At 36.9% G+C, this 15,880-nt stretch overlaps 1 protein-coding gene across 5 annotated transcripts in view; it reads right to left on the reverse strand.

Moving 5' to 3' along the window:
- The window catches only part of LOC124363144 (puratrophin-1-like), a 520,999-nt gene that overhangs the window by 117,272 nt on the left and 387,847 nt on the right, over positions 1–15,880 (reverse strand). For all 5 annotated transcript variants that reach the window (XM_046818294.1, XM_046818288.1, XM_046818302.1 and 2 more), the window contains 2 exons: positions 13,532–13,612; positions 3,490–3,610 (listed from right to left, as the gene is read on the reverse strand). In XM_046818294.1, coding sequence (XP_046674250.1) covers positions 3,490–3,610; positions 13,532–13,612 — 202 coding nt within the window. The remainder of the gene's footprint in view (positions 1–3,489; positions 3,611–13,531; positions 13,613–15,880) is intronic.

The following is a 15,880-nucleotide window of genomic DNA, read 5'->3' on the forward strand; positions in this document are numbered from 1 at the left end:
TAATCACCGCTGACGGAAATAAGTGGCACAACCTGAGGTGCAGTCTTCGGAGTTGAAGATTATTTACTACGTTTGAAGATAAGGTTTATGAATCTCTCGGATGAAATATATCCATTCTTCTCGGCTCTATAAGACTGTAAGTATTCTTGTTTCTTGTCATAACTACTTGGACCGGAGCCGCGTCGGTGACTGCCTGTACTTGTTAATAACACACCTTCTGTCCAACATTCCCGCCCGAGAAAGCGGGTACGCGCCGCACCTCCCATAAAAAAACTGGCCACCATAACAATATTCGCCAAGACCTGCCATTGCGTATGGAGCACGTCAAGTAATATTTCAAAGTATATTTTGCAAATAAGGGTTATTTGTAAGTTCGCCCCAATCAGTTCACAATCAGGTTTTATATCGTCGCGCCGGTTTACGACACTTGTATACGATGGGTAAATATTATATTGTATGACATTACATAGCTACCATTTAAAATACAATTACGAAGTAAACTCTGTTAAGGACTTAATGAGTTCAAGATAGTGCCATTTGTAGATTTTTTAGAGGCATACTGTAGACTTGTTATAGGTATGCCGTACCACAAAATTGGTTTCCGGGCTTCTTCTAAATTGATATCTTAGCAACATTTCTTTTTCGTTTCTCAAACAGTGAATGATAATTTTCATATTCTAATCATTCCTCTGATTAAATATGAAATGGATCAACTTCATTCTCTACCCGATGGATGATGTCGAGATCCTTTCTTTAATGGCGGTATATGCCGTAACATATCTGTTGTTCTTAATTATTGTCAAGTTTCATATAATTTTGATATAAGATTTTGTTACAGTTAAAATTGTATTGCATCTTGTACTAAAATTCTATAAATGGTTTTAAATTGTATTCCACTTTTGGAGAAGTACAACTCTGAAAATGATTTGAAATGGAATTGTGATACATATTACTATGATGTCATAAACAGATTTAATTGCAATAAACGCCTTAAAAAAGTACAACAATAATATCAATAATACATTTTCTTCTTCCTATTTCGGTAACGCAGCAAAATAATTGAATTTCAGGTTAAGTTGGTTTTACCTCCAAAGTAAAAAAAATCATGAATATTGAAATTTGAACCAGATGGAAATTTCAGAAGTTTACAATAGTTGAGCCATACTAAGGTATTGTTAATTTCTCGAGCAATATTTTACTTCTAGATTATGAGTAACTCCAGCCAACAATCCAGGACGTGTTTAGACTGTGGACGTGAGAAGAGGTCAAACATTTCTGGTAACACGGTGAGCGACTCGTTAACGAGGCAGCGCCCAAATTAGCCACGTATTTCCCGGTTAGCGGGTTAGACAGAAGGCGGGTTCATTACACTACACATGGAGTGAATATTGAGCGGATTGGACTCCAAGTATTTTCGGACTAGTAGGTTTAACGGCGTCGATGAGCTGGCGGATGAGAAATACCAGGAAGTTGTGGCAAGCCTTTGATAACATATCATTTCTTGGTTGAAAGTTCAACATCATTGTTGTAATAATTATAATGACCAATCGTTTATCTGGAAGGCAGTAAAACACACGTTCTGTGAAGAAATGAAAGTCAGAATGGAAATAACCTCGGAAATATTTCATTTTATTCCTACTGGTTTAACATTACGGCCATTTGAAAACTTCAGTATTTAAAGAAATTTACACAGAAAGTCATAAAAAAATTCTGGTACCAAGTTTGTTAAAGCCATATGGAAAATAAGTAAGAAAATCCAATCGAATATTCAACGCACTGAGAGTAACATTTCTTATTAATTAAGATTGCACGATAGCGGTAAAACGCATTTTATATCTGGTCTTAACAAATAAAGTACAAAATATATTGTTTTTATAAATATTAAGATAAATGTTAAAGTTACAACAACAGCTATTTTTATCAGTGCAAATAACGTTTTCTCTAGGACCAGACAGCGTCTTCTTAAAATCGTGCCATTGGACGTTCCTCTGTCTGTCTGATAATTCTTGATAGAAAGGCCTTAAGAGACTTGAAGGCATTGGTAGGTTTCACTTAATCCAAAGAAGAACCAATTTTAAATGTGACCATTAGTAAATCTTACAGGTGACCATTTGTAACGAAAAAAAGGTGAATAAACAAATGTGTAATCAATCTAAGTATAATCATATTACATATTTTTATTAAGTTATGATGAAATTATTTTATTGGATTGATTGGTAATATTTTCGTTACGATCTGTTCGATCCTTCGATACTCCGCTGTATTAGTTTATTTTATACCTAGGTTTTAATAATGATAAATAGTCACGAAAATTTACTATGTTAAAAATTATAAATAAAATATATACAGACTCACACGTGGAATATTACGTATCTTAATGCGTTATATAGTATTTTAAAATGTTTGGATTCTAGGAACATTCCATAAAATACCCGGAGATCAATGAATACCAGGAGAGTGAGCTGATTCCACAAGAGGTCCTGTGGGGCAGTCGATCGCCGCTCTGTCGTCGCCAATAGGGTCATATCCTGCTGGTTCCCACGGCGCGGCGGCGGCGCGGCGCGGGCGTATATCGTTGGTTTCTCCACTCAGTAAGGAGTCGGCCCATTGATGCAGTACAACCCTGTCATGCCCAGCCGTAACGCGTCTTTATCACCTGCGAACGCCAATTTGCCGTTCGGCGTACTCGCTTTCCTCGACAAGCGCAACGGTCAGTCCGACCTTGTAACCTTATCGCGGTGATGGAGGCGTGAAATCGTCTATCAGTGCTCGCGCCAAGGAACATGATTTAACATCTATTTGCGACTTTCCTTTTCTAAACAATCCCGCCACGCCGCGCCGAGGTGCTCTTGCAGTTTCTCCCTCGAGCTTCCCACATTACGGCGCATTGTCCGGGTATCTCGGTTATCATCTGCTGATGAAAGAGCAGTTGGGCTAATTTGTCTGATTTGTGGTCTCCATCCTGTCCCTGTGTTGTTGCTAAATCTCGCATTGTCTTTGTGCCATTGATACGATCGCCATTGTTCTCCGGTCACTTGTTGCTATTGAATGTTGGAACTGTGCCAATGACTTCATGCACCACTAGCAAGACTTTTGGTTCAAGGATGGTTAAATTTTGCACGGCATTTATTAAAAACCTAGTTGTTACATGTGGCCCGGCGCACACTTCCTTGCAGCAAAAGAAGAATGTACCGAGCATCCCTATTGTCCTAAAATTCTTGAGATAAGTGAATATTATAGAAACGCAAAAATACAACATTACCAAATAGCCAAACCTGGGTCGGCCATCCATAGAACAAAAACTACTCACAATCACCCACCAAATAGTTATAATCCAAATAAAAGATTAAATCCCAAAATCGCACACCATATCGTATGGTGTTACCACCACGCCAATTTTTACAGCCTCGGTTATGTACGTAATGTATAATGTAAGATATCATATCTATGTAACGTTGTCGTTTAAAATTGATAATTAGTTTGAGTTACCTGACGGGCAAGGTAGAGTAGTAGAGTATGACCCTGGCAACATCCGTGTGAGAAAGGGCTGCTCTGGCGACCACGGCGGCGTCGTACACGACCACGGCTCTGCCCTCCTGATCGTGGACACCTGAAACAGTGGTTGGGGTAGACACTCAGTAACACACTATAACATTAATAATAAACTCTCACACAAAGACTTTCTTATATTGTAGACTACAAAAGCTACAGCAGAAATTGGAGAAAGGTAACACCTAAAAGCGTCCTTACACCGAACCCGGCTATTACGGGTTAACAACAGAGAAAGGTTGACGCATGTCTTCTGAAATAACCGCTTTCAGTCCAACAACGTATCAACTAACCAATACAAACTCTATTGGCTGAGAGTTAGCAAAGTCTATCACTCGAGGTTTTTACTGCCTGTTTGTCTCGAGAACAGACTGACCTATATAGTTGATATTTAGTACGAAGCTTCTATTTATATTAGCAAATAAAGTGCTTGTCTCTCTATGGGATTTGGCTGAGGCAACAGTTAGAAAGTATAACCGTTTATAGCTATATTGTGGAGGATGATATTATAAGTAAACTTATCAATTTAAGAAAAATACATCCACTTAGGAAACTTATTCAAGATATTATCAGATCAGATAAATTTGGCAAACGATTTGGCTTGAACTGCCAGTAACGGGATACGTGCACAATAATCTAACTTTTACAACCTGTTTTAGACATGAACCAACATCATACATTTTTTGATTGCAGTTAAACGTAATACCAAGATTTTGCCTGTAGTGGTAATGTAACACTCATCATTTTTACCTCTAATTGGGTCAGTAAAATGGAGAATTTTAGGGAAGATGGTTACAGTGCTTACAACTCAGCATCCATAGCCGAGGATTTACAAGGATATGATTTTACGTAATGAATCAATGGGCGAAATCCATATGTTTTATTAGTGTCTAGCACGGGTTATCCAGAAATAGCCACTCTATATTCATTATGTGGTCTTTGAATACATGCTGAAAAAACAACTCGAACTGAGAACAACGACTCCTAAGGGCCGAGTTATACCGGTGCTTGTGTGTACGCGTGCGCGTGTTGGAAGAGATTCCGACATAACTCCCACAATGGCACATTGTCCGAAGGGAATGCGCCCCCTAATGATGGGCAGATGGACAAAAGGCTGTCTCATCCCGGCTCTCGTCTCCTATCCTCTCATTTGCATGTGTATGAGTGTCCGGCTCTCCCATCTACCGATAGAGCTAGAACGAGAGGACGATGGGGGCCGCGCGCCGAGCCGGTAGCTCAGTGATAGCGATCCCATCGATGCATGAGCCTCTTCATGACACTGCACTTCGGTCACACTTGAGAGAAAGTGATTGGATAAATGAAAGGAGAACTCTTATCCAGTTGCCGAGGCACTCAAATATGGTTTGTGTGATCATGAAGGATCCATAGAAGAGCTATGTTTCAAAGTTGGTGTTGAACACTTTATAATAAATTTAAAGTTGAACTGAAGCTGTACAACTGAATTAGAAACACTGAAATGATCCACGAGTACAGTTAATGTTCCTTAATATAACAGAATTTTGAAATAATAATATGCAATAAACCGATGCCACGGAATATCGGAGGACCCAATATAACGTAATAGAACGTCTTTATCGAACTGATTATAATTTTTTTCCAAATGGACTATAATTTATTAAACTTTGGCCTTTTGACCACGAAAGGATCACTAAGGATTCCTTGGACCAAAAGAAACATATGTACCGTATCAAAATGTCATGAATCTTGAGCTTATCTATTAAGAGTTCTCACACAGATCAATTTTAAGGAGGATCTGTCCTTTTCTTATTATCTTACAATGTCATATGAGTTGCATATTCCAATTCAAACCCTCGCGGATAATAGACTAATGCCGACTTGAAGCAAACAACCTATCTAATCAACTGGCTTACAAAGTCAGGCTTCTTTCTTCCCGATTTGACACACAATCCGTTTCGGGCGGGAAAGCGAGAAATCATCTCGACCTCGGACAACTCAAGCACCCGTAGGAAATCTAGGTCATTCCGGGATCTGGTAGTCCACATAACTCACACTTTTGATGGAAACCGTAAAATTCTAGTGCCACGGACTACCGGATACAGGTACGGAAGGTTTCACCCATATTTCATACGGGTAATGCTCGCTTCTGACCGGGTTTCGTCGATGGCCTAATGCGATGGCGCACCATTAGCCGAAGATTCGTTCCGGAGATGGGCCCGACGGATTCAATCGAGAATGAGATTTTGACCTGACGATTAGCGGAACGGTATTAGTACCGATGTTTCCACTTCGATAGGAGATCACGATGCTGTACTTTTGGCAGTAAATACAGCACTCATCGAGATAAGAGCTGATGATACTTTACAAAGATTCGTATATACGGTCAAGTATACACATTCTTTCATACGTTTTAATAATAAAATACTAAGATGCAATTGAAGCATGAGAATCAATACTATTCCTAGCCAACTTCATTCGCCAAAATCATAAATAAATCTTTATTGGTAGACTCAGAGTATATATTATTATGATATTGGAAGTAGTCCTTGGTGGTTCTCAAGATAATACTCACGAAGGCTGTGTTTACATTGTCACGCTAAAACTAAATGACTTGTATTTGATAATTCAAAATCTGATTAATTTAAATTCTTTGTTTGAAATTTCTTTTAAACGATGGAAGGATATGCCAGGAAAATCCTGTTTCCTTTCTTTTAATGGTTTTGGGAAAATATTCCGGATTTTAAATATTTAAATTTGAAGAGTCTACTAGCTTGGTTCAGCAAAGATACCAAAATTCTGAATATTTAATAATTTGTTACTTACGTCACAATGCCACTATTAGTGACTTCTTGGAACATTCTATCCTAGATATCCGGAAAGACAATTGAGTATCGGAACATTTGCAAACTCATGAAAGTATAACGAGAACTCCAGAGAAGATAACCCGCTTCCGTCAAGAAGATTCCAATGTGTGCCGATTGATTGTGCCACATTCCTAGTAGCCTACCTTTTTTATTTGATGACGGGTTTTGACACCTCCCAACCTGCTGTTAGACGCTTTTCCTGCTCTGGCGGTCTGCGGCCCACAGGTAAACGGTTAGTTCCAACTATCCCTGTTGGGACTTAGGGGTCGCCGTTCCTAGACCTACCATCAAATAGAAATCACTGCCTTTCGAGCACGTTTTAGGAATGAGCCTGTTACTGTGAGTATCTGATCACGATTCGCTTCCGTGTCTGGTTTCTCTTGCCGAAAACCGAACGCGGCGCCTATGAGTCTCAGCAGGTTGTTGTAATAGATAATCAGCTGCAAGTCAGATTACTGCTATTTCTGAAATGAATTAGGTGGTTTGTTAACGGTGAAATTGTTACTTATGCAATGTTTCCTTATATGGGTTACCCCTAAGTGGTCGAGTTGGCTATTGATTTTAACATCAATAGCCAACTTGTAATGGGTGAAATTTTAAATAGCTAACGCAGAAATGTGTTCAATCATGGAATTACTCAAACCCTAATAAAACCCATCGTAACCTTTTAATAAACATAAACAGAACATAAAAACTATTCTGATTAACAGATCAATCCATTCGTCCAGTCACGTCAATAAGGCCATGTATTCTTTCTTTCTCGAAAAAGTTACGATTATACTAAACTTATTAATATCGTGAAACAGTAAAAATCATAGTAGATGGAAATTGTTATAAATTTGTTTGGCGATATTCTTTACTAAAATAAGAAGACGTAGAAACCTATATTTACGAACAATTACAAAACTTCGTATAGTCACCATTCTTTATTTTTTTTGTTAAAACAATTTTCTGAAGATCAAAACTTTGATAACAAAACTTGAGTTTTCTTTAAAGTTAACAATGTTCCATGATTTCCCATCGACTTTAAGTAAGCTTATTTAACTTTGTAACTAAATAGAGCTTCAGTGACCGAGTGAGTGGTGGCCTGCAGGTCGTGGTATCAGGTGACACGACCAACAGCTGACATCCGCATCCGCTTTGCAAAGAGGAGTGCCAACCCTGCATTGTGAAAGTAAGGTTACAGACTAGACGGGGGAGTGTCGTAGTCGTTCTGCGAGATCGCGACAGAACATTGAGTATACCGGGAATATACTAAAATTTAGTGCTGATTTGAGTGTGAAAATTAGGAGCTATGCTTCAACACCAAACAAAACAGATTTGATCGTTTGTCTGTTTAAAAAAGAACATACTACCAATAACAATGTTCTATCTTCTTGTATAATAAACATGTTATTTTTCCGACACGTACTTGGAAGCACTGTTTGTTCCAGAGGTGGAAATATACAATAAATTGGAATAGGTATTTTATGAATGGGACTGACGAGTTACATCAGGAACCGAACTTAAATTGGCTGAGCTTTAGTGAAGCCTATCTTTCATGGGGCTGGAAAAATTTCATTTCTGTCTGTCTATCTGCCCGCACGAAAATGAACTGACCTATAGACTTGAAATTGTGCATGAGGCTTCATTTCTGTATGAGGAACACTGAGTTCGATGATGGTGCATGTCACTCCAGGGATTTGGCTGAGCGTTAGCGAATATTTTAACATTGGTCTTATGGGTAACCATAATGGCATCGAGAAAATATAAGAATGAATAAACTTCCAAACAAACTTTATACACCCGTAAGAGATTCAAGTAGAAGTGACATACTAACACGTGTAGCCTGACTATCCCAACACATACAACATCTTTTTATAATAAATTGGTGTCAAAAGTGTTATTATTTAAATATATAAACCAATTTAATGAACAAAGTGTTAAAGTATCATGTAACAAGATATGCCAAGAATGATTCCATATGCAGAACTTTGCATGAAACTTGAACAATAAGTTCTATGATGTATAATCTTTGTCATCGACTTCTTTTTTGTACGGTTGTCTGTCTATGTGTCCGCAAGACATCTTGAGAATGAGATGAGCTATAGACTTGAGATTTTGCTTGCAAACTCAGCGAAACCTGATACGACGGGTGGTGTGGTTAGACCTTGTTATAATCTTGTACTCAATGTTTGAAAGATTGTGAATGACGTACTCAACCTTTTACTGACCAAGAGATGGACGAATAGATACAGAGAAGACGTGATGTTTGGTCACTTTGGTTGGCGTGGGTTAATTCTGCCTCACCTCCTACGAATATTTTCTTTATTCTGTTTCGTAGCTACTAATATTTGAGGGCCGTATCGTACAAGATCTCAAACAAGACTACAGTGAAAGCGAACATTCCGGGTAAAAGTCATGTTACTACATCGGTGGGAATGTCGAAATGAGTCGAGGGACCTCCTGAGTGCAAGTGCAGAGGTAATGAATGCACTATGACCTAGCCGTGGTGCCGCGGCGGCAATCTAGATAAAGGGAGTAGTAATTGCGGCTAGGTGACGCCGGGAGAAAGTGTAACCGAAATTATTTTGCAACAACTATTAAAATTCGCAACAGAAAGAGAGTGATGAGCAATTTAGCAGGTTGAAAGTGATGATGCGGCGCGACAAAAACGAAAGGATTACAGCAACCATCTCACAGTCCGAGTCCTGAGTAGGTCGGTGTAGGTTTGGGCAACTGTGGGTTTGGTGACCCCTGGGCGCGTCTGGCAAACCTCCAACAGCTGAGCACCATGTGGTGTACAACTGAAGATTTTCACACGCAGAACGCCATACTGTTCAAGGTGATACTGACTGGCTGGGTATTGACATCCATTGCTTTACCGGCTAATAAATTAAAATAATGCGTTTCTTAAGAAAAACACAGTCAGTTTCAAAGTCTAAATTGTGAGAATATACCGCCAGACTATTATTAGATTTAGATGTGTCAAAACAGTAAGATTAAATGAACAATTATTCTCTATTACAGACTGACATTAAAAAATCTTTTTACGTTATAGTTTTGACTATTATATTTCAGGTTTTGATTATCCCTTGGACCTTTTTGCAAGTACTTTGGTTGTATCTTTCTCATTCGTGATGTTACAAATTCACTGTAAATAGTAAAAATTCCATTTCCCATCAATTTTTACGTTTAAAAACCCAGAGAGTGTTGATGAAGAAAATGTGTTATTCTATACTGCAGAGTAAACGTGAAAAAATTCGTTTTTATATTTGCTTACAGTACCTCTACATTCATATCAGGAAGACAATTATTATCACTCGACGTTTAAAATACTACAAACTTAATAAACTGATATGAATTTAAAGAATTTCGGTTTAGCATACACAACGGTAGGTAAAAACTGCCCCATTAGCTCTAAGTGCTACCCCGGCCAGTTCTCTCTGGAGAAGTGCAATAACTGCCAGTAGTTATGGTCTAACCCTGGTGTGAATATTCATAAGCACGCCGACGGCACATCCGCCTGCAAGTAATGCTCCCGGACTACCATGAATTTACCGATCAGGACTGCCCAAGTGCCGGTCTTACATGCTCGTGTTAGCACCTTGTTTCCTGTTATTAGCCTCCGTCTTCCGTTATTAAGAGTTTATCTTTAGCATCCTCATGGTGTGACCTCTTTGGCGCACATATGGTATTTTTTATTCCCTAGCTTTTTAGATATTATTTTTGGAAGAGAGAAACTATTAAATCATCAAATGATCAGTTTTATAATTGGTTAAATATAGATAGTAGACAAACACGTCTGGCTATTAGAGTGTCTTAAGCTTATAAGTTTACAACTCTAAATTGAAGAATCGAATATCTATGAAGAAAAGAAAATGTAGTAACTTCTTGGCACCATTTCATAATTTCATTATATACAATCATATAATGAATAGTATATTATAGTGTGACCTCTTATCCCAGACAATATTCGTAGATTATAAGTTATCTTGTATGAGTTTAATAATTTTCTTGGTCCAAGTACCGCAATTTTTATATTTCCTTACAGGACACCACGAATTATTTCTCTGATTGGTCCAAACGAAAGATCCAAACCGACTTACGTCTTTTCGTCTTTGCAGGCGATTTAATACCATCGTGTATAACGAAATGATGCAATAGTACCCTACAGTCACTAATTTGAAACCTGTATTACTGTTGGTAGTCATTTTGGTAGTAATGTTTTGTTTAATATTTCAGTTCAGTGCTGGAAACAGAATCATAATTAAATTATTGAGTGGAATTATAGACATACAGTCAGCATTTTGAAGTTAACTTAGTCACCATGCATTCCAAAGGACTCTTTTAAATAAATATATTAAATATCCATTCATTACTTGTAGGGAATTGAGCCGGACGTTGACCTATATGCTAATATAAATTAAGTACTGTGTACAATTAGTACAAGTGCTCTATTTGTTTTACTTTCATCTGAGAGAATGTTCTGGACCTACAGTTATAAAAAGGATTTCTTCACTAAGGTAACAATATGTTTGGCGACCAGCGACAAAAGAAAATGTAAAAACGGCAATTCTAGAATGCAGACCTCACCGCACCGCACATGCCGTATGACCTCCGTTCCTGTGTCTAACCCGTGTTCCGTTGTTCCCGCGATTTGCAAGTCAGATCGGCCGACCCGGGTCATACCACATCCTAGTCGCAACTCACAATTAGAGTTCCTGATGGCAGTAGTCTACAAGTATGGATAGAGCTGTCTCAGTATCGCGGTCTGGAATTCTCCCACCCTCCTGATCTAGAGCCTCCGGCAGGTCTAGGAACTGACCTAGTTGACTTACAAGAATAGGCATACTTGAGTGACAAAGGTAGCTTTTTGTGGAGTTAGAGAGGTTGGAATCACAACCCAAAATTGCATTAACACATTAATGGTATTTTAATACTGCACGCATAATTAAAAGACTTGTGTTTAGCACATACCTTTAAACTTAAAAAAAGATTAAAAACAGCGAACAACAATACAAATTATTAACCATGACTTTTTCAGAATGCTTTACTGCCTTGCGAACGGCTACATAAATAAATATATGAAACTGACAAAACATTTAAACGAATCGAAGAAGGGTAGGTAGAAATTTTTTTAGAACTTAAAATGTATGAGGTTAAAATAAACACGAACCATAATACCGTTTAATCATGGATACTTTTGAGGGAAACAAGCGACATTACTTTCTTGTGAGCGACATCTGACATTACTACACTAATGTATGCCAAATACTATTTTTGGAGAACATTGTCGAATTTAACACTGTGTTAAAAGCACGGATAAAAACTACCAAATGCAAACCGAATAATCATTTTGACAGTTAATCCATCTACAGTAAACGTTCAATTTAAAGGATTGTTGTTGGAGTTATTTAAATATTCCTATTGGTCTAAACCAGACGTACAAGACCATATTTTAAAACACACATTCGCCAATGGAGACTTACAAAGCATTGATGGTCAATAGCATTCAAAGAGTCATGACCTTCCAACAACTTACAAATTAAAAACAAGCTTTGTTTATTAGTCACGTAAGGAGGAGCGTAAATTTAGTTGATGATTGGGGATTAATGAACCAAAACTATTTACTGGAAATCTGTATATATATATATATATATATATATATATATATATATATGAACTATTTTTGTACTTATATGTGTATACATGTATGAAAAGTATCCGTTTCAAATTTCCTATAAACTCCCATCAAGACGGATCCTCCCCTCTCAAAAGCGATAATGATTATTGTATCTACGCCTTTGGAAGCATGTGTTGAAATATGTGGAATATGATACAGCAATACCGGTATTAACAAATATATCTGACAATAAATTAAATCTTCATAACACAAGATATTCTATGTTATCCCTCCTTTAAATATATGAAGGTAATATACTTCATATTATTACAGTTATATTACCACATATATGTATCATGAATTCAGGTTAAGTTATTATTAGCTAATAGTTAGTATATTGTACAACATAGGTATGAGAACATTACCTAACCACTTCACACACTAATTAACATCACCGCTCGTACGCTTCGTAATTAAACATGGAAAATGGGAGTGTAAAATTACTATTCGTCCCCTGTGTACTTGCAATAAAGTTGTGCAATTCTGACCCGTGTAAATTGATTAACTACCAGATAATAATCAATAGTATGATACTTCTAAGAGGGAAAATATACACGATTCCACGACACATTGCCATATCAACATGGTATTGAAAACTCTGGGGAAATATTTGAGATATTATTAAATAGGTTAAATAAAAAATAGTTCCTCTAAAACTGTGGTCCATTGCACTTCGTTTATTTATGTCTGTAATTTTTATTTTAAACTTTCAGTGCTTAGAAACGGTTTAAGTTACGGCGTTGCAATTTTACATGTCTATATTGCTTGTTAAAATTAAAATGTCTGTTAAAAATGTATTTCTAATTATTTGTTAAATATCGGCCTCTTGTAATTTTCAAAAGAACATTTAATGGACACCGATGAGTAGAGTGAAAAGTGTCACGACACAAATACAATAACTTTAAAAAGACAACGCTGTCATACCTTATAAATACCTTGTTATTCGATATGAACGTATGATAAATAGCAGCTGAAATACCCGTTAACAAATTGACCGCGCTCTGGTTCTATTAAACTGGATTGTACGAGATTTATTTTATGTGCTTCTTTTTTTAATCTTCCTCAAAAAATTTTGAAAGGCCTATATTTTGAAACTATTAACGATAGATTTTTCTTTCAACAGAAAATGATATTCTAATAGGATACAAACAACACAAAATTACAAATTACAACATATCTTATGGTGTTTACAATAAAAAAAGATTTATAGAAAATGCTATACAAAGCCAGTTAAACCATACTGTTACAGGAAGGTTTTGTTTATTTTCATTTTTTAAACAATATATCAAAACGTTTCCCCACATTTTGCAATACCCTGGTAATGCATACATTCAAACATTATTTCCGAATATAAAGTTATATATTTAAGTGATAAGCGTTAAACAAATCTTGAACTAGACGAACCACATCAGAAGAAGCATATTATTACCACGCCTGGTACCGCTTCATTAATAAGGCAACTTGTGTTTATTACCTGGCAAGTAGATGCCGGACATGAGCAGTTTCTCGGAGACTTCCGCTATACATCTGGGCACCACCAGGACCTCGGTCCTTCCTGTAACAGACAACACATCCATCAGGTTAAACTGGAACAGCTACACACATTAGTCAACAGCTGACCCTAATCAACAGTAAACACACTGCAAACTGTGGTAAATAGTTTCTGTTTGTAAATAATGCTTTTCGATGGAGTTTCCGTTCCACAATCACTTAACAATAATGTTGCACACCCATTTTAAATCTTCCAAATAAAAAATTAAAGTTATAAAAAATAGAAAACATTATACAATGGTTCTCGAACAAACTGTGGGGTTTTAATTATTAACGACTACGCAAAATGCTTTAAATTTTAATCGTGTTAGGTTAAAATTCACATAATTAGTATACAAATAAAATTATTTTGGGCAGTCGAGAGATGTCTGACATCTCAGTATATTATCATGAACTTGTAAAAAATCGGGTATATTTCCTAAAAAATCTTCCATGTTATAGATTCAAAGGACCCATGAGCTCGTTGTAACAAATTTAATACAAAAACCTAAAGGTGTAATGTTTGGTGTGCTTTAGAATAAAATTGTAATGAATATTGTATCTAGAATTGATTACACTGTAATATAAAGGATACACTTAATGAAGACGTTTGCTAGAAACATAAGTCTGAAATTAATTATTAAAAAACGAACGCACCTTTTAAACATGAATTTTAATAATTCGCACCACCTCTACTGCATGATGCATAAAACTGAACCCTTTACATATTTTAAATCTCATAGGAAGGATGTAATTGCACCAAGCACAGTAATCATTGCTGATCCACAACTGGTTCGCTTCCAAGTCAATGAGTCTCATCAGGTACTCCGTAGTTGGATAGATATGAATATTGATGGTAACAGAATCAACCACACGGAGACCTAATACCGGCATTGGATTACACATCTGCTATATCGCCTTCTGTTGGGTAGAACACTAAATAGCCAAACTGTGACCTCATTGTTAGTGTCCACTAGTCAAGATGGAACTTAGTTTTAGAAAAAAATAACCGGTAAGTATGCTATAAGAGAAGATAGAAAAAGGAAAGGAAAAGTATATATATATATATATATATATATATATATATATATATATATATATATATACACACACATACTGTATTCCATTATGTTGCCCAACAGATTCCGCAAGTAATAATAATTGTCGTTGCAAAGTTCCTGTAGTTCTTACAGCCAGTTTGCTACAATGCTATGGAAGAACCTTAACCATGATTTCCTTGAGTAGTTCAAACGTATCTTACTCGTAGATCTGAGAATCCCATTACATTGCAATGAAATAAATGTAAAAATTGACACCAAACTGTAAACAAATATCCAGCCTCAATGCTTCCAAAATAGGTACAAATATCCAGCTTCCAAAATAGGTAATCTTGAAATCTAACCAACTTCAAAAGAAACAGTTCAGTTCAGCCACAAAAACTGGAATTAACTGAGTGCCAATACTATCTTGTCTTGTATATCGTATCTTGATATTTGATTCACCAGTCCGGACCATCAATCAGCTCTATGCAAATTTGAAAGACCATCTCCGGCACGACACACGGCGCGTCCGAGACACTGAATACTGAAACCTTCGCCGTTCTCTCGTTGAGTTTATTGTTCGAAGTCTCTTGTTTGGTTTTTATAGATTCTAAATATAATCTCGATCCATGATAAAAAAAAAACATCTGAAATGATTAATTCTATTGATGTCAGATTCTCCGTTACTTCAAAATATCACGAAGAAATCAAGGCCACCAATTTATGAATTTCTGTACTAATATTACTTTCTACGATCAGAATTTACTTTTCGAACCTTCAATATAACTGTTATACAAGTATCTAAGAATAAACACCTAACGGTGTTTGGATAGCGCAAATTTTCTTCATAATTAATTCCATTCCGTTAAAAACTAACTAGAATTGTGTCTTTTATCAAACAACAAAGTAGATACCAGGGTGTGACGAAAGTTGTGTGGCAACGCGTGCCTTGTAGTACAACCACGCCACTTGTTAACCGGTCCACATTTATGTGGTCCGTGTTCCATATTCATACGATGAGCAGCCCAATGTTCCTCTGTTGCCTGATCAGGCTTTATTAAAACCAAGCCCATGTCTATGATACGTCCTAATGGGTACAGCCCGAGGCCCGGACTCCCAACTACATTCCTGCTACATCGCTATCGGCTACTCCGATTGCATATTTAACTACCTCAGCAGCATGTTTATATTTGTAGGGGGGGGGGGGTTATCAGATAACAAATCGGGATACATAAGTAGCCTTACTGTGTAGA

The sequence above is a fragment of the Homalodisca vitripennis genome, chromosome 1, assembly GCF_021130785.1.
Source record: "Homalodisca vitripennis isolate AUS2020 chromosome 1, UT_GWSS_2.1, whole genome shotgun sequence".
Classification (NCBI taxonomy): Eukaryota; Metazoa; Arthropoda; class Insecta; order Hemiptera; family Cicadellidae; genus Homalodisca; species Homalodisca vitripennis.